Here is a 19832-nt window from a genome sequence, read left to right on the forward strand (position 1 = left end):
CACTTGCAACTTCTTATTTTTCTACAAACAAGTACACCATCAGAATTGCAAATAGTAAAAGAGAGATGTTTCCTAATATTATGAAATGAAAAATTATACTTTCCTGTTTTTTCCACAAGGTTCCACCCCTCAGTGGCCTCAATGAGCTGAGCGAGACGCCCCTAAAGAAGGAGGTGAATGTGGATCAGCAGAGACAGCAGGGCCAGCAACGCAGCGGTGCTCCAATCTACCTGTGCACCGAGAGTGGCCTGGGCTGGGCTCGACCGCCCACTTCCTCCAACACCTCCCAGGATGGAAGTGGCGGAAGCGGGGGAAGCGGAGGAGGTGGGGGAGGAGGAAGCAGTGGAGGCGGGGAGGGAGACTACATGGTCTTACCACGTAGGACGGTCAGTCTCAAACCTCCAGGGCCATCTTCCCAAGGAGGAGGCCTAGGATTAGGGGGCGAGGACAAGCCTCTGAACATCGCAGTGGAGGATCCCCCGTTCCCCCCGCCGCCCTCCCCCCTGACCCTCCACCCAGCCGAGAGTGAGGCCTATCCAGCGGATTTTGTGCCGTCCAGTGTGGGCGACATGAACATCACCATGAACCTCAACCGCTCTTATGGGACGATCAAAACCATGCCCCACGGCCACGGCCACATGATGGCTCAGAGTGGTCTTGTACACTCCCACGGAGGACACATGCACCCCCACGGGCATTCGCTCCAGCTGAAGCCGAGCCAGAGGCCGTCAGTCAGACAGATTCTGACAGGGGGGACCACAGTGGAGAGAACCAGGACTCTCCCACGCAACCTGGGCAGCACCAATGCCAACACCAGCCTCTCAGCAGGATCCCTAGAGGTGGGTAAGAAGTTGAGGGATGAGGGAAGGAGGGGGTCCCGGTTTTGGTGCAGCTTCTTCGCTTTGTCCACTTTTCACTTGAGCACGCACTTGAGGTTTACAGTTATGGTTGTGGTGGTGGTTTGGGTATATACGTGAAGTTGTTGTTGCATCTGTAGAGTGACAAAGAGGAGAGAAAGACAGCAAGAAGAGGCAAGATATCTGTAGAAAAATTCTGTCTATATGAGGATTTTAAACACTTTCCAATATTCTAAGCAAAGAGAATGCAAATAACACAATTTGCATCTAATGTAGTGTCACTTAGTTCAAGAAAAATGTATTGGACAAAACTCATTTGCATTGTGGAGAAAGTAACTATTCTATCCAATCAACATTTCTTTTTACATTGAGAGAAATAGGGTGTAAGATTCTGTGCTACACATAAATGAATTGTTGTGATGAATATGTATGGCTACAACAGAATATTGGAAGAAGTCAATTTGTATGGCAAAAATACATAGCAATTTCTAAAACATAATGTTGGTGATGCACAGTAACAATATGCCCAACACACAGCAATATTAGCCCAGTTGTCTGACTTAGAGCAAGTCTGCTATAACTGCTATTATTCTCAGCTGAGTAGTATTTACTGCTGCTGACAGAGACAATGAGCGCTGAAATGAGTTACTCTCTTAATGACAGACAGCTTCTTTTTAGTTCACTGTGTGTTTGTGTGTCTGTGTGTGTGTGTGTGTGTGTGTGTGTGTGTGTGTGTTTGTGTGTGTGAGTGTGAGTGTGAGTGTGAGTGTGAGTGTGAGTGTGAGTGTGAGTGTGAGTGTGAGATACCCCCTCCTAGCCGTACAAGGTGGCACAGCAGATGGACTGAGACAGACAGGATCAGATGAAATACCCCTGGTGAATGTCTTTCAACCCACCTTAATTTCACACACTCACACATTGGCATACAGTCCATAGACACAAAAACAAGCTCACGACAACACGGACACATAAGCACACGCATACGCACGCACTTTGGATCTTCCCCCAATGGCATCTTGCTGACTCACAAGGTTGATTAAAGAGATGGAAACGACACTTTCACCGAAAAGTGCAGATGCTTCATTTAGGGCTGAGGACGTTAAGGACGAGTCATTAAAACTCGTAAAAAATCACTGTCAGAAGAGCTATGAGTGCACTCCAATACCAAAGAAAAAAAAATCTGCAGAGAAACCTGTGGGATGTAATTTACTGGTATAATTTCACCCTATTTGAATAGGCTTGATTTGAAGATGGATATCGGAGCGTGCCTCACAAGATTAAATCACAGCAGTGTTTTACTCCTCAGTTCAAACACGGTAACGCGTTGTGGAGAGATCACGCAAATGTACTCACAATATTCATTTCACTGTTGATTTTTAGATAGAGGCTTGTAAATTTAAACACTAAATGATCTAGTCAAGGCGTGAGAAAGGTTCATGGGGCGTATCATCACTATGGAAACCAGTGGAGGGATTATTATGGAAATATGAATTTGTATCTCCTTACAACGTAAGGTGGTCAAAGATTACTACACTGTATACATGCAAAGTGATGAAAAGCTAGTGTGTGACTGTGGTTGGCTTTAGGACCATCATGCCATCATGATAGCAAGTCACAGGAGCAAAGGATTCCTTATGAATCTTGTATGAATGAGTTAATGACTGCTTTATGTGTGTCCCCACCAAAACATGCAATATACTGTACATGTATATGCATGTTGCATGTCTACCATATTACAAAGCAAAGTCAGTCACGGAATTTCTCTGTGTAAGGTAAGGATTTCTCCATAGGACAGCAGTGATAAAATTGTAAGTAAGCACTGAGTAAAAATATGTATTTCAGAAGGAGGGAAATTCACAAAGTTGATAGGACATCTCAGAGAGAAACTTACTTCTCTATCTGTTTGCATCCCTTTACCTTTTAAAACCTTGGCCGCCGTAGCATAAGATCAGCAACTCTGCCCTTTCAAAGAATGAATACAGCTTTTAACTAACTGTGGAGAGCAGCTCCTCTCGCTGCCAAATGCAAATCTGGCAGACAGCGAGAGCCAGATAGGAAGTCAGAGATGGAATGTGTTGCAATGCACTGTCAGGGCCAGATGAGTTGGAAATGTCTGCAGCTGTTAAATCGGTGGCTTGTGTGCCACTTGCTACAGCCATAGAGGCACTTAAGAGGAGAGCAGTGGGGTCCAAACAAGATTAGAGGATGAAAGCCATCTCTCATGTGTTTGTGCGCTTCTTTTAATCAGAATGTCTCCAACAAATTTTCCAAAAAGAGCACAGAGATTTTGAATGATCTGTCCTGGGGTTGTAATGATTACATTTGAGAGTATGTGAGCCGAGAAATTATTATTTCATTCTAATTCTTGCTTATTCCACTTCACTAATCTCATTATGTTGAAATAGACTGAATAAATTGCTTTTTGTCTTGACATTTGTTAGAATGTCTGTATCATGTTGGGCAGCTGATGCACATTAGCCCTCCTCTTGTTAGTGAACAATAGCGCTGAGAGATCCACAGATAAATGCAGGTAGAAAGGTATTAAGTTCAGTAGTGGTCCAGGGGTGGTCATTGATGCTTTCTTCTCTCCTCCTGCCCCCTCCTCTTCCAGAGGAAAAGAGTACGGTACTCTGAGCTGGACTTCGAGGTAAGATCTCGGACCTCACCCCCTGTCATCAGCCTGTCTCTGCTTTCTTGTGCTTCTGCCAGGACTTGAGTAACGCATAGAGGAGCAAAAAGCATTGCTAAACCCCTCCCTCTGCACCTGTTTCTCCCTTGCATTTAGAACTATGAACTGTTTCAGGCCTACCTTAAACTATCTGCTTTTTCTCCAACAGTGGCCTTAAACATGACACTACAGATTGTCTGTCTTAATGAATTAATCAATGTCAATTAATCATAGCATCATAAAGCAAAAACATCCCACTGTCACATACTGTTAAATCAAACAATGCTGTCATGTTATTGTGGGGGCCCTGGTTGAAGAAACAGCAAAGTAGACTGCTTCTTGTGTCTGAATGAATACAAGTAACTCAGTTACGAGTCAACACATATGTGGCCGTAGTTGATTGGCTGGTTATATCTGTTGGAACGACATGGTGTGGCAGTGTGTGAGTATGTTTGTGTTAGAATGACCTCAGTGTCTCTGTGAATCTCCAGTCTCTAGTGAGTATTCCTTCGCAATAAAATACCTCCCTTTGCATTGCCGCTTTTCTGGTGACAATTAAGTTTCATTTAGACTGTTGCAAAGACTGGACATTCACCCTCCACCATGAAGATATAGCTTTCATATAGAGGATATGTGTTGTGACAAGCTACTAACAGTGAGTATGGATGATTGTTTAATTTATCTGTCAAATTTACCGGAGAGTCATTTGTGGCCGCTGCATGACTTTAGCACAAGGAGACTGGCTTTCTTGGAAACCAACTCTTTTCTCAGCAATTGACTATTGACTTTTGAGAAAGAGCTTGACGTAGAAGAACCACTAAAATAGGAACGTGTACACTTCCATTATTTAATGGAAGACAAACTCATTTTCATCCCTGCTTTTTTTTATTTAATTGAGTTTGCCCACTCTTTAAGTCAAAAATGAACTTTATATATATAAATATGTATATTACACTTAAAGTTAGGTGACCTGCAAGAGACATTTAAAAAACAGGCAAACTCGGTGCAGAGACTAAGACTTCCTGACTTTAAGTTCTAAGTGTAGGTCAGTCGCCGATACCGCTAGATACTAGAATTACCAATAAACCCACCACACACACACACACACACTCCCCCTTTAACAGACTTTCTGTTGTGGATTTTAAGTCACTAGACCAAACTGAGATTACCCTGTTGACATCATTAGGGTTATTCATTCAAAAATCTCCTCCAGAACCATATAATCATAAACACATAGACTAGTATTAGTACTCCTTGTGACAAGTAAACTGAACTTGTAAAATCATTGGAGTTCCCTTGTAAATGTTCATGAAAACCTAAAATCATATGACCTAGACAAGGATATGCCCAAAATAAAAAAAAGAATAACTAAAGGCATAGCAGTGAAAAGACACACAGCAAAGAACAAGTAGCAATCTTAGCTGAGTAGAGATGAGAGTGCCCACTCTGAAGTAATTGGAACTAGTGCTAAGCGCCAGCCCTGGCCAGTAAGTGTGCGGGTGTGAGTGCTGGCATCATGCCTCTGTGTCACTTTCAACCTCGCAAGCTGCTTTGACGATTAGCTACTGCCGAGCAGATCCAGCACTGCCCATTAGCACAGAGAGACAACAGCGGTGGCACTGACAAATGCAGTTTGCTGTCAGAAAATTAAAGATGTGGATTTACCTGCCTTCCAGACGGGTGCATATACACAGTGAAGGCAGTTTTTGTCAATTTCCTTTAGCTAGGGCAAAAGTTAAATTGCTCTCCATCTATTAGACGTGTAATGAGTTAGACTTAATCCGAAATTAACGGAACCACTAGCTAGCAGGAACCGGTCTGTAACAATGGCATTTCTGTCAGTCATTTTCACCAAATGTTCACTTTAAGTACTCCTCTGCAGCACTCCCAGTTGCCAAATTCTTAAAGGCCGAAGAAGAGGATAATGTATGAGCATGAGCCAGCAATCGATCGATCTGTCGGCGTCTCCCTCTAAACCCTTTTCATGGCCGGCATCACTGCAGTCCCTCAGCCTTTTACCCATTCCCGTTCCTCTGCCTGCCCCTATATTGGCTCCCCTTCCTTTTGCATTTTTTTTTGTTTCTATTTGGTTCATTTTTGCTGTCCCTTCCTTTCTTCCCTTCCAGAAAGTGATGCACACTCGCAAAAGACATTCTGAGCTGTACCATGAGCTCAACCACTCGTCCAAGTTCCACACCATAGACAGGTATAGCAGGGACCCAGCCATGTCCACATTCAAGGTAAGACCATTGTCCAGCCGCGGGATGGGAACCCGCTGTACTCATGCACTCCCCCTATCCAACCCCCCGCACTGTGTCACAACCCTAAAACCCTGCCCCTTTAACACTGAAGAACTGACAGGAAAGCAAAAGATCAAATATGCAGAAGTATGCTTCACAAAAAAGTGGTCAATGCTGGCTAAATTATGAGCACCATAGTGACTTCGCATTTACTTGTAAATGCAGCTCCCAGACAATTATAGTCAGAGTATATCTCCCAGTCATATAGAGCATAAGGTGCTTTTGAAAGTGGTGATGTTAATTATGGTGTTTTTCTTCCTGCTAAAATGCTGCCTTAGAAATGTGAAAACATTGTTTGCTTTAACAAGGGAACTTGAATTTAATGTGAATAGTATATGGATTTTCATTGCCACTTGATTAATTTACTGTTTAACTTATTATCACATCCGTGGAGAAACAATAACTACCTCATGAATATAACTGTAGAGGCACATTTTATTCCAGCTTTCCTACTGTAAATAAATTTTCATGCCTGCTGTAATTGGTCTAAACTAAATTCATTCTCACTTGTGGTTGGTGCCTTATTAAATACCTGTCAAAACAGTTGATCGTGTGAGCTGTTACCTGAGGCCTAATCAATCATAGCCGGTTAATGAAATCCAAATTTTGCAATTCAAGACCTGTGAAATAATTTGTCACTCTTATCAAATTACCGTACCGAAATTCATTTGCTGAAAAAAAAAAAAAACAACTCGTGCCTATACACACAAGTGCTTTGTCTATGCCTATGACACTGTTTAATTGGATTATTTGTCTATGTACTGTATGTGTCTGCGTGTGTGTCTGTGTGGATGGGTGGGTGGGTGTGGGTGTCAGTGGGGTGCCTGGGTGGGCACCTGTGAACATGAGATTTCTTTGAATCATTAATATACCATTAGCAGCAGACGGAAGAGTCCCTGCTTGCACTGCGCTGACCTTCAGAGGGCCAGTTTCATTAAGATTTAAACAGGCACACGTGCACACACTCCCCTCATCTGCGGAGCTCCGGTGCGTGGAGCTATGATGAGTTAGTCAACCTTGATAGGTGTACTTTCCCCTGGCATCGGCCGCATGCTGGTTCACATCTAATTTACACCGCCAGCAGAGGAACAGAGGCCAGCCTGACATCTCTCATATTCCCCGTGCCACGTAGCCACACACATACTGTGCACACACACATGCAAACACACTGCCATTTTCCGATGCCAGACTGGCGGCCTTTTCCTTCACTCCTCATTTGCTCAATGTCTTGATCAAGATTTTCAGAAGCATTGGCCGACTCCCCGTTCATTAATGCCAAGCAAATATTTTATGGAAGAGAAGAAAAATGGCAAGCAGCTTGCAAAGTCATGAGCCATATATTAGAAGTCTGTGGTTCTTAACAGTTGCACTGCAGCATGCTAATTTGCCTCAGAGGGAACTCAGGTGTTCTTTGAGATTATGCCCAAATGTAAAAGAAATGAAAGCCCAGCCACGAATAATAGATATATAGGTCGTATTTAAACTAATTAAGACAGTTTGGAAGGCACATTTCCTCTGAGTTAGTGACGTCATATAAACTATGAAATGAAAGGGCAGCGTAGATATGGCTTACTCATCCAAATCCATTATGTTAAAAGTAAGTAGGCAGTTCACTTAACCGTGAATAATTGCACTGATAATGCTATCAGTGTCAGGCCTTTGACAGGACCCAGCTTGAGTTCAACTCTGCTGTTGTCAACATCTCACTTTGAGAGTCACCCCCAGACACGGACATGCTGACTATACAGTAATTATGGAGATGAGAAGGGTGGGTGTGCGTGTCTATACACTTGCCATATCAGAGCGACTTCGTGTGTGGCTGCATGCCTGAGTGTGTCGTTGTGGGCATTAGTGTATCTGTGTCATTATGTTCCCATTTGTTTGTGTGTCCTGTGGATCTTTTATGTTTGAGATCAGTGTGTCGCACTGCCTGTGTTTGAAGCACATACACTGTGTTTAGGAGACAATTACTGCATGAGCAATGATATAATCGTTTCCTAATAACTTTAATAACCTCCTTTCTATGCCATTTGACAAACACTGAAAGTGATTTTCACATATATTGCATGAGTGCTGTGATTTAATGGCAAACATAATTGCATTTCATTGAGATATCTTGTCGTGGATGGACACCCAAAGTACGGTGGAAATTGATACTCACCCATAACTTCATATGGTCAATTGATTTAGTCACTTAAGGACTGGCACTATTGAGCATCTCACCTATTAATGATGAAGTAGGCTAGTCAGTTCCATTCAAAACTAGTAGAAGGAAAACCCTCCCTTCCCCCTTACCTGTCTAACAATGGGTCATTAACCTCCTTGACTTTTGCAGGCCTCTCTCTTTCTTTTAAAGTGCCTAAACAGCGTTTTAACCCAACCCTAAACAACCTGTAACCCCTTCTAACAATGGCGGCCGGTGTTCATTCGCCACAGGTTCCCCCTCCCCCACCACCGAGGCACAACACAGAGCCTTCGCTAGTGCGCAGGACGTCCCTCGTTTATAAAGAAAGTCAACGTAAGACTTACTAAACCTCACATAAACCTCGTGCTGTAGAGCCCCTCTAACGCACTCTAAAGTAGGCCGATGAGTTGATGTGCTACATGTCTCAGTGTGTATCTCATAGTTTGTTACTGTACATGCTGTATCTGTGTTTCTTTGCTGCAAAAAGTAAATGACCATTCTCTAAACCCCCCCCCCCCAATCAGCAATTGTTCAATTATAACTTAGCATCTGTAACCAGGCATGGCAGGCCTGCCAAGCTTTGGATTTTTGAGTTTGGGGGGTCATGTCTTTTTTACTACAAAATGGATTGAACGGTGTGTTCATCGGCTCTAATATTTGGATTTTGGGTCGTTTACATGTCAGCAACCCGAGCCATAGCCATCTGAAGACATTAAAGTCAGCCGGAGATGGCGTTTTCAATCAACTTATGGAGCTAACATTAACGCTATCTTAATTAGTTAGCTAGAGCTGAAATCTGGCAGGAAAAACTGGAAGCCGGCTAAAAATGAGAAAACTACTTTTTTCTACCTCTTGGCCTAAAATCAAGGACCCACTCTTTCAAAAATTACACTGCCTGACTTTGTTTTAGTGTAGCAACAGTAACGTTAAGGACTGAGGTTTAGCGAACAGTCATTCCCAAGTATAGTACTTCATACTTCTATTATTACCAGATAAATTGCAGATGACCCTGCATTTTCGAGATGACGGTTATTTGTATGTACAGTCAAACTATGATCTTACTCCATGTAGTCTCATCTACTACCTGTCAGCGCTGCCTCATAGTAAAGTGACTGTATTTGATGAGCCTAGATATTAAATGATCCTCCAGTGGTGTTGTGGTGTAACAGCTTGTGCCCCCTGTGTTACTGCATTCATACAACGGATGCTTATTCCCCCTCCCTTCATCACCTCCTATACAAGTTCATGTTGAAATACCCAATCTGGAATCACATCCAGAACACAACCAGAGAGATGGATTTGTAAGGTTTGTCTTCCATGATAAAATAAAAACATAGAAGGGCTTTTTTGTTGTTGTTTTGCTGTTTTGGGGTTGTGTTTTTACGACTATAGCACCACTGCGTGCGTTATGACGATCCATACAGCCATTGTGCCCATTTCAGTGCCTGAAATAAACCTTATGAACTAAACACCATAACCAAACGATAAATCAGTTCATAAAGACAATGATCCATCCAAACCGATTTATAATCACCTCATAAACACGATATTCTGTCCATAAACTAGCTCATTGGCACTAAAAGAGGCCAAACATGATGCACTTTGTATGGGTGCTGATGAGAGACTGTAGGAAATATGACCAAGGCGTATCAGGTCAGAAGAGACCTGATCTGCTTTACTTCTCTGGAAAGGTAGGATCTCTGTGTTGGCTGTGTTGAGGAGATGAGTGGGTATCAGAAAATGTCCTACACACGCAGACGGGCACTTTTTTTTTTTTTTTTTCTACTTTCACATCTTTTCCAATTTTCTGTGTAAGTGCAGTGGGTTTAAAATGGTCTTGGGCATTACGTGTGCCATCACAGATAGAATCCACATACTTTACTCTTGATTTTTTTTTCTTTTCCTTGTCTTACCTTGTCTGTCCATACCACCTACTCTCTGTTGTTAACTCTACGTTGCCCAGTAACTACTAATGGCTATATATACTAAACGAATAACTGGAGGCTGTTAAGTGATGATTCAGTGTTACACTTAATAGATGGAAACAAAGGGGACGGACGTGACCAGAAAGAAAGGGGGTGCAGACATTACATCACAAGACTCCCCATTAACCTCAATGTTGAAAATCACCTTGTCTGTCTTTTCTATTAGGCTGCTGAGCCTCGCTGAGCTATTCTTGTTGTCTAAAAATAAATGTACACGTTGACCTCTGTTATATATTCTGTTGTTATTCTTGAAAAACATATGCATGACCTTTAAAATCTGCTTGGCAAAATGTCTTGCTGGTAAACTATGACTAACAAAGGTCAGTTGTAGGCTGTGACACAAACATATATTTATCCCGCTGGTTTCAGACATTTGTGTATTTTAATGCAGTTGCAGATGCATAGCGACTCCTTTTGCATCCTGAAAACTGGAAACAAGAGTTACAGAGGTCACTGTGAGCTGAATGATTGTAGATTGTTAGCTTCTATTTTGCTCTGTTGGCATCATAACAACAGCTACTGCCCTTGAATCAAATGTTGTAGTATAGATACAGTTGTCTTCCCCCATAAGAAAATAGTACATACATTATAGTGGTAGCACTGCAGTTGTCAGTGGTATTATGTTTGGGCTTCACATTAATGCTAATGATTAAAACAAATTCAAACCCTACTCTGTTTTAAGTACAGTGGATGCTCTCGCAGGGGCCATATGGCCAACGTTGGGGATGGAGTCCATTTTCATTTCATGTCTCCCGTAATGGAGACAGGATACAAATGGAGTCAGTGGGGTTACTGAGAGACAGAGGGAATACACTGTGTATGTAACAACAGTATGTATCAACATGCTGTTTGCGCTAATGTTTAGATTTAGAACAGCTTCTTGGCCTCCCTCACTGTGGCGAGTTAGCCCGTTGTTTTCTATCCTCTCCACAGGGTTAAGAAGGTCATAACATAAATTTGCATGCAGTGCCCAGTGATGCAGTCTTGTGCCTCTGTGTGTGTGGGAAAGTGGACGGTGAGAGAGAGAGAGAGAGAGAGAGAGAGAGAGATTGTTCGCACTGCGTAATGGCCTGGCTGATGCATTTTTTAGCTCTCAAATGGGATATATTTCTATCCCGTCGTCTGCTGTGTTCTTGATTAAATGAAGCGTGCTTGGCTTCCCTCTCCAGATAGACAGTGAGGAGTTGTGTGGAACGCAGTGGGATGGAGAAAAAGACAAAGGAAACAAGTGCACTACTTTGTTGTGATTTCATTCATACCGCATCAGAGCGGGGCAAATTTTCAATTATGAAAGATATATTTGCGATTCAATTTAAGTGGCCGTTAGACGTATGTGTGAATTCTATGATGAAATCCTAATCTGTATGGAAATATATTGTGGTATAGACTAAGAAGGTTTCTTCCATTACCCTGCCCCATAAAAAAAGAGGTGAGACCTGGGGTGCTCTCTTTGCGCATCCACAGTTAACTTTATTGCCTGTTATTGATATTCCAGCAATGTTTTAAGCCACCAAAGGGAAATTTAGCTAAGGTAATGTGTATGCTTTGAGGATGTCTCATGTAAAATGAAGATGTATAATTTGAAATGACAAAGACCCCATTTTTGTTGATTCAGTAAGGGCAATTTGCCTGCCTTACAAACCCCGTAGGTCTAGATAGTCAATTTGCTGGCATTAAGCTAAGAGGCTTCAATTTCACATTCCAGCAATAAAGCAAGTCCTCCGCTCTTCGTCCTCTTCATATCTCATACCCCCCTCTATTCATTTCTCAGGGCTTGACATTTTCTGTCTTGCCGTCTCCCTCATTTTCCCATTTCTCCCTCTAAACTGAGCCCTCGGTGGCACGTTTGAGGGCATTAATTGAATAATTAATTCCTCTCATTAGCTTGTTTTTAATTATTTCCTCGCCCCCTTCTCTGTGCTCAGTATAAACTCATCAACTGTTTTCACCCTTCCTCACAAATTGCCCATGAAAACTGAGGACTGGCAGAGTGTAGCTTTAGCACACTGGCTCTATCAGTGGCTCCTAATGAGGGGACGGTTAGCCCAGGCGGAACAAGCCTAACACTGGCTTCGTGCACCAAGAGGCACAATACTAATTTAGCTCATTTAGTGTCCTTGGGCCAATTAAAGGGAGGTGAAAAGGACCGAACCACTTGCTGGAACTGTTTTCACTATAGGAGCGCTGGCCTTGGATTGCATTGCGCTGCATTGCACAGGCACAGACGGCAGCGAACCAAGCCTGTGTGTCTGATTGCTCGTTTGTTTGCAATGTGTTGCACTAATGGAATTTATTTGCCCTACATTCGCCAGATTTGGCTCCTTTGAAGGGCCTTATTACTTGTGACACTGATTCCTTCCCAGCAAAGTGGTAAATGGTGCTAAGGACTGCCCAGTTACTCTATTTTTGTGGACCTTAATAAATTATGCCGGTGCTGAAAAGGCAACCTGAATTCTGTCATTATCTTGATGATATAATGAAATAAGCACACAGAAAAATTGAAATAGAAAAAATTCTCGTTCAATGACCCGAAGCCCACTGACAGCTGTAACACCACAGTCAAGTTCTGGTATCCACTCAGTCTGCTCTTGGTGTTCCTTTCATTTTCTTCATCTATAAATGTAATTTATGTTTGTTCCATTTGAGCCTCACACTCACTGTATGTCTTTTCTTTGCCTTACTGCCACATTTTATTGATTTCTGTTTTTTTGTTTTGTTTTTTTGTTTTCTGTTTTATGTCCTTTGTTGGCTGACTGGGCCTTGTGTTGCATGCTTGTTGTCATGTCCCAGTTTGAATGTAGCCAGACAGTCAGCAGAACCATGGGCATCCAAGTCAACAAAGGTAAAGTTAACCCACTTACCCACAACCGCCTGTCTTCCTACATCCGCCCCCATAGATAGCCTGCCACATTTCTCACCCACACCCAGACACAGCCTCAATTCCATGGTCCAAATGAGGGGGATTGAGTGGCAGTGAGTGGGCCTCATCCACCAACACTGTAGCAGAGGCTTCCCGGGATGGCTTTAGATGTTTGTGCAGTAGCATCTTTTTCTAGTATGTGCTTTCCTTACAAACTATTTTCATCACATAGCTTTGTCAAGTCTGCAGCTTGTAGCATTTCCTCTCAGAAAGTCACATAGCCTGCCTGAAACCTCAAACATTTCCAATTGTTGACTCTGACCTTTAACCAATGATGTATTTGAGGGTCTTGTAGTCCTTGCAGCCACAAGACCACACTGTAGGTGAGTTGTGAAAATGGCTGACATTGCTCAGATGCAGTATCAGTCGGTGAAAACCCATATTGCCACTTCCACTGCACTACACTGATGGTGCACAAACTATGCTTCTAGAGTTTAATTATTGAATCATGTTTAATGTTTTGAATGCTGATAAGGCAGAAATATAAAGGCAGTTATGATGATGATTGAGACCGACTAGAAAAAAGTCTGTCAGCCATAAATTCAGCTGATCACAGATGGCTGATAATGTTCAACCTATCACCCAACCCTGATATCTGTTTTTTCCTTAACAACTGCCGCACATGTTTGGACGTATGTGAAAGCAAATAAAAGAAAAGAAGAATAGAAGAAACTGTGTGGTATTAGGAGACAAAGGAAGCAGACTATTGGTCAACTAAATTAGTTTATGTCAAGGTGTACATCTGTTTTGTCTGTGCGGCTCAGTGGTGGAGAAGGAATTTAAATTCTTAACTTACAGCAAGTAAAAGTAGCCATGCTGAAATATAAAAACTCTCCATTACAAGTAGAAGTCCTATATGTAAGTATTATTAGCAGTTGTAAAAGTACCCAAAATGCAGACAATGACCCTTGTGAGTGCTATACCAGTAGTGTATTTACTACCATTGATTGTTATTACTGATGCATTGATTTGTCAGTTGCCTTTTATTGTTGTAGGTGGTGGAAGTGGAGCTAACTTTAATCTATATGCTGATAGATAGTTAGTTAGAAAGTTAAGAACAAGTGCCTTAAATGTATACAGATGCACAGTATCCCATTACATGTACTTTAAAGTTTCTATAACAATGTTATACAATATGAATGCTAAGTTACCTAGTGAGGCTATGATATATGACTGTAAATTAAGACAGCCCCAGGCGACTTGTTAAGGGCTAGAGATGTTTTTTTACCTCAAAAAGGTTGAATCTAAAGTATCACAACAACAAAAGGTTTGTGGCTCTCGCTTCACAGACACACATTCTCTTTTAGACACACTCCCAAACACTTGCACAAACAACTCTCTCAGAGAGAATGATGTGCAATTTCGTCTACTGCTTTTTACAGATAGAAAAATTAAATGAGGAGATACACTTACATGTGCCTGTTGCAAACTGAAACTTTTTTTACAATAGCCTGAAATACTTCTAGCCACAAAATAGCTGCAGCTCAATACAGACAATATTGGCCAAGTCGTTAGAGCCACTGTAGGAAATCAATTTGGGCCCAAAGTTGAGGCAGAGTCGGATTTAGAAAGCACAAATGATGTGAGCGCCCCTTCTCCAAATCAAAAAGTCTGACACACGCACAATGCTAAGGGCTGCAGGCCAGTTAAAACAACTACCAAGACAGCAGCAATACTAAACGCTAAAGGTTGTTTTAATCTATTTTCTGGTTTGGTATTGCTGGACTCATCACCAGCTCACACTGTGTCCAGCCAACTAGGAAAACACCCGTTTCTTCAGAACACCTCTACATGTTGAACAAAATACAACAGACCTCCCGCCCATACAGAGGCAAGCTGCTGTAAGCTGCATTTGGTTCAAAGACGAAAAAGCCAGTAACATTAAAAAACCATAGATAACACTGCAGAGGTACAGCAGGGGAAGTCAGCTTTATGTGTTTAAGCCAGAGGCAGAACATACAGAGTCAGCAATGTCCACTTTATAGCCTTGCTTTAACTATTTTATGTGTTGTGTTAACACATGCAGTATCAAATCAATAATTCAGATAGTGTAGATAGCATTTCCATGCACTAATAACCAGATTAGTTCACCTCTTTCAACATTATTTAGAATACATGAGTTTCAAAGCCTCTAGCGCTGCACAGTAGATTCACTGTTACAGCTTTTTAGAATCAGATTACTTTTTACGCCCACATGCTGTCCTTTCTTATATCCCCTTCATAGTAGTCATAGTTGCTATTGGTGGTGCGCAGCATGTAGAATCTTTCAGTCCTTGCTTCGTCAGTTTTCTCCTAAGCTTTTACAGCTCAGGGTGTTAAAAATACTGCCTGTTCCAACACAGTTTGATTATAACCATGCTGTCATTGCGTGTTCCATCGTTGTTTGCACTGTTTCTGTTCATGTGTGCATGTCGTGAGTGTCTACACATGTTATATTTTGTCATGAGAGAGCTTGTTTGGGAGGCGAAGACAGAGAGAGATGGGGTAAGGTGTAAGCACCAAGCAACAACTGCCTGTTCACCTGCTGAAGGTGTGGGAACAATGCTATTGTTTCAGGGCAGAGTTGTCAGTGACTGTGATCCCCCCCCCCCCTCTCTCTCTTCTTTATCTTTCTTTTCCTCTCTCTCTCGTCACCCCCTCCTTGTCTTCTCCCTCCCATTTCATCACCACAGAGGGAAAAGCGATGGAGCATTTCGTCTGCCGGAGGTGAAAAGAACTCGTCGAGTGTAAGTAGAGGGGTTTCTGGCAGAGAGAGAGAGAGAGAGAGAAAGAGGGATGAGATGGGGCTTTGGGGCAAGGAGGGAATGGAGGCAGGCAGAGATGGCGAAAGGGAATGGATAGACACGCAGTGGCAGCACAATCGCGTTAGCCTAGTCTCCCAGGGATAAAGTTGGGCTTAACTGCAGCATTACCCACACTCCTGCATTACAAAATGTTCCTTCGCCAGCATTTAGCATGCAAATTGGCTCCCAGATTATGCCTTTTGTATTCATTTTACCAACTGTCAGGCTGTGACGCAGGGAGAATGATAATCAGGCTGATATTGCCCCCTAGTGCTCCGGCGACGATCATCACACTGCAAGGGGGGAGGGAGTGCTGTGCTACTGCAGATCAATGAGTTGTGTGTACGTGTGAGTGAGTGAGTGTGTGTGTGTGTCTGATGAAGAGATAGATGGGGATTGAGGGTGTGAATAGCTCATAGTGAATGATAATGTGAGCACTTTATAAGAGTTGGTGCAATGAAGGGAAGGTGGGATTGTGGCAAAAGAATGTAAGGAGCTGAAGGAGATAGCTGAGGTGCTGAGAGATAGAGTTGAAAAGCTTTCTCCAATGGATGACATATGTACACACAGGCACATAGATGGAGATAGTCACACTACTATAGGGGTGAGCCCGTTGGGTGTTGTCATTGAATTTACTACACGTTCCAAATCACTCATTTTAGGATACGTCCTGTAAGATTTACTCTGTGAATTTTCATCCTCTTACTGTTCATTTAGAGTATGAATATTCAGCTCCATGTAGTTCAGGAAACTCTGCAGCAGCTGGGTTCATCACGTCTGCCCAAAGCACCACAAGTAGTCCGTCTTGTTTTATTTTTTTCTGTCTTTGTATGGTTTGCTCCACCAAGAGTCATCTGGGCCAGCGATCCCGCATGTCTTTCCCCAGCTTGTATCTGTGAAATCATTATCTCTGCAGGATAATGAGACTGATTTGAATAATGGCCCTTATCTGATGCATAATGCTACCTCTAATTCAGTTTTTAGCTAATCCCCCATCATGTATTTTACATGCGTGGTGGGCACATCTGAGGACCACAAGCAGCGATCACAGAACCAAGCTGGAAGCTTTCCTGCTTTTATCAGTTAATCTGAGAATTTATTGATTGGGAGAGGTGTGTAGTGAAGGAGGGCAGGTATCATTTCTGTACATCAAAGAACAGAGGTCATATTTGATGATAGAAAGATGGATAAGTGCCTTGAACTACAGGTATGTATGGCCCTGCTTTTTAGTGTTCGTGAAGTTAAATAACGTCTGAGAAATGGCGCTGAATGGTCGGACTGTCTGTGTGTATGATGATACTTGCAAAGGTTAGCGATGAAATGTCAAACAGAGCTTCTGTCAGTGCATTTTTTTATGTATCCATCTTTAGATCTGTATACTGGCCAAAAACTAGCCAAGGTGATACTTTCCAGGTACTTAACTTAAAGGAGGATTCCAGTTTTATAACAACTTGGGCCTTATTTCATAGTACTGGCCATCATTTGTATCCATTTTGATTACACTGCACTTAGCAAATTCAATGTGAGCAAAGTGTTGAGCGTTGCTACAAAGTACAACATGGTGAGATAAGCGTGCAGTCTGATGATTTTTGGAAACAAGCAAACAGTTTAGTGAGATTGTCTTGTCCACTTCATTTGGAAATAAAACTGAAAGCGAGTGCACCCAAAATGTCTGTAATACACCATTATTGCACAGGAAAACTGTGTGTAGTCACAGCTACGGTAAGTATGGAAGGTCAACGGGGTAAGCATGGACTGTGGGCTCCCAGTTCGCGGGCTCCCTGATTCCCAAAGTTAATTTGGTTATTTGATCGAGAGCAAGTTTATTTAAGAAAATGTAGTATGGAAGCACGATACCAATTGGTCGCGGGGTGTAGTACTGCATTTGTGAAGTGTTCTGTGGCTCCAGAGGGAGCAGTGCAACATCTGATGAATTGCCTCAAGTGATGTCACTTAAGTCAGCATTGGTTGGGGCCAAAGACTTTGTTTGAAAAGCAAAGGCCCCTACCTTCAATTCATATTGTGCACATAAAAATGGTCCGAAATCATCCAAGTAAGACCCAGCTTGTATGAAACCAGAACTTCCCTTTAACAGAGATGTTGTATCTTTCTCCACAAGTCCACATGGTGCCTTCATTAGCAGCTTCTTTTTCCTCACATTGGCCCTTTTTCTTTTGTCCTCCTCCTCCATCAGGACAAGTCAACTCCAGAGGACCAGAGCTCCTGGGACAGCTTCAAGACCATGACCCCCGAGCTGTCCATCGTGCCTGGGGAGCAGAAGGACAGGATGGAGCTGCACAATAAGAACTGGGACTCCTCTTCTGCCAACACACCTGACTCGTCCGAGGGAGACTTCCAGACTGAAGTGTGAAGACAGGCAGACTTAGACACGCTCACTTGAACACACACACTGCTCATGCCGAGACACAGATGCACACAGAGATACTGAACTTTTGAGAAGCTATACATAAATACATGATTTTCCGCAAAGATCTCACACACTGCTCCCCCGTCTCCTGCAACGTGCTCAGTCGGATCCCATACTGTATTTGTTTACTGCTGCAGTGGACAGACATGGAAAGAAGACTGTTCTACTCTATATTTTCGCAAAGACTAATGAAATGAAAGAACAGGGGCTCGACACGTCTGTGACTGACAAAAGTTTTTAAATGAACTTAAAAAAAACATATGAAAAACTTATTTCTGAGAAAAATGTCTTGATTTTATTCTGGAGAAAAAAGAAAAATCTCTTTCAATTGTTTGATGATTTGGGGGGGGGGGAAGAAAAAGAAGAATATTTCTGCACCGTTCAGTTCTTTTTATAGCAAGGGGGAAAAAAATCTCACTGAGATTTCTCACACCGGTAGCCCCCCTAGGCACTCTGCTTTCATTTATTTCCTTTTCCCACCTAATGGATGACGAAAGCATTCTATCTCTCAGTCGTTCCTTTTTTATTTTTATTTGTTTCTTTTCGTCATTTTGGATGGATAGGAGTTTGGGGGACAGGGAAAGAGCTGCTCATTGATATGTGCCATCCTCTCTGCTTTCTTCAGGTTCCAGTTCAACAATCCCGCCCATCTATTCCTCTCACGTACTCTATGTCAACATTGTATTCCCCCTTTTTTGTGTTTTTTTTTTTTCTATGGTTTCGTTAAAGTAATGTCCTCCCGTATGGTTTGAAACTTTTAATGAAAAAATAATACGAATGAAACAAATAACTGAGTTGTGTTTTATGGTCTAACTGTTCAAGAAGAACTGATTTATTTTCAGACAGGTTTGGCTTGTGCTTGTGCTTGTGCTGCCTTTTTTTATTTTCATTCTTTTTTTTTCCTTTTCCTTCATTTCCTGTGAGAATTAACCCGTGTGGAACTTGGGACACACACAGCACATATGAGCTTGCTTTCTGAGGTAGTGCGCCGCATGTTATCCACCCATGAGGGGAAAAGAGGGATAGGCGATCGTCATGCATCCCCCCCCCCCCACCCTACCCCCTCCCTATTGCTTGGAGATAAAAGCCTTGAAAGATTTCAGCATCTGAATCCATTTTAGCCATCACCAATCACTGTAATGCCAGAGAAAACATCGCAGCCCAAATGGAATCTCTCATTCCGCAAAAACATCCGCTTCAAGCCGTTAAGAGTGAAATATCAATCAGTTTAGCGACTAACTTGCTCTTCCCCGGTTACTGAGGAAACATTGTCAGCTCCACGTGTTCTTAGGAGATTTTTCAAGCCAATGATATGTGAAACTACACCACCTGAGTCAAACTTTGTTCTTTCCCCATCATAGATTCAAAGATCAACATTGGCTTTGCTTTCGCCTGCCGCCTCCTTCCCGCCTCTCCTTCTCTGTTACTCATTCTACCCACCCAGCGTCGTGCAACCAGGAGGCATGAAATCTTAAACCAGATGTATATTTCCTCGCTCATACAGATCCCTGTCCGTGTGATTGTATCCTGAGCTTGTGAGCCCAGCAGCTGCAGAAAGAAAGAATGAAAGAGAAAGAAGACAGAGGTTATAAGACTACAAGGTGGAAGACTGAAGCGAAAAAAAAAAAAAAAAAAAAAGCTTCCTGCTTGACATTCTACATCCGTACTTTAGTTGCTACAAGAGGACAACTAGTTTCCTGCTGTTG

At 42.5% G+C, this 19832-nt stretch overlaps 1 protein-coding gene across 1 annotated transcript in view; it reads left to right on the top strand.

The window, feature by feature from the left end:
* The window catches only part of adgrb2 (adhesion G protein-coupled receptor B2), a 136620-nt gene extending 118551 nt beyond the window's left edge, over positions 1-18069 (top strand). Inside the window, exons 31-35 of the mRNA XM_070846491.1 lie at positions 120-839; positions 3469-3504; positions 5652-5765; positions 15588-15641; positions 17893-18069. Coding sequence (XP_070702592.1) covers positions 120-839; positions 3469-3504; positions 5652-5765; positions 15588-15641; positions 17893-18069 — 1101 coding nt within the window. The remainder of the gene's footprint in view (positions 1-119; positions 840-3468; positions 3505-5651; positions 5766-15587; positions 15642-17892) is intronic.
* Positions 18070-19832: the final 1763 nt, after the last annotated feature.

Source organism: Pempheris klunzingeri, chromosome 16 (genome assembly GCF_042242105.1).
Source record: "Pempheris klunzingeri isolate RE-2024b chromosome 16, fPemKlu1.hap1, whole genome shotgun sequence".
Taxonomy (NCBI): Eukaryota; Metazoa; Chordata; class Actinopteri; order Acropomatiformes; family Pempheridae; genus Pempheris; species Pempheris klunzingeri.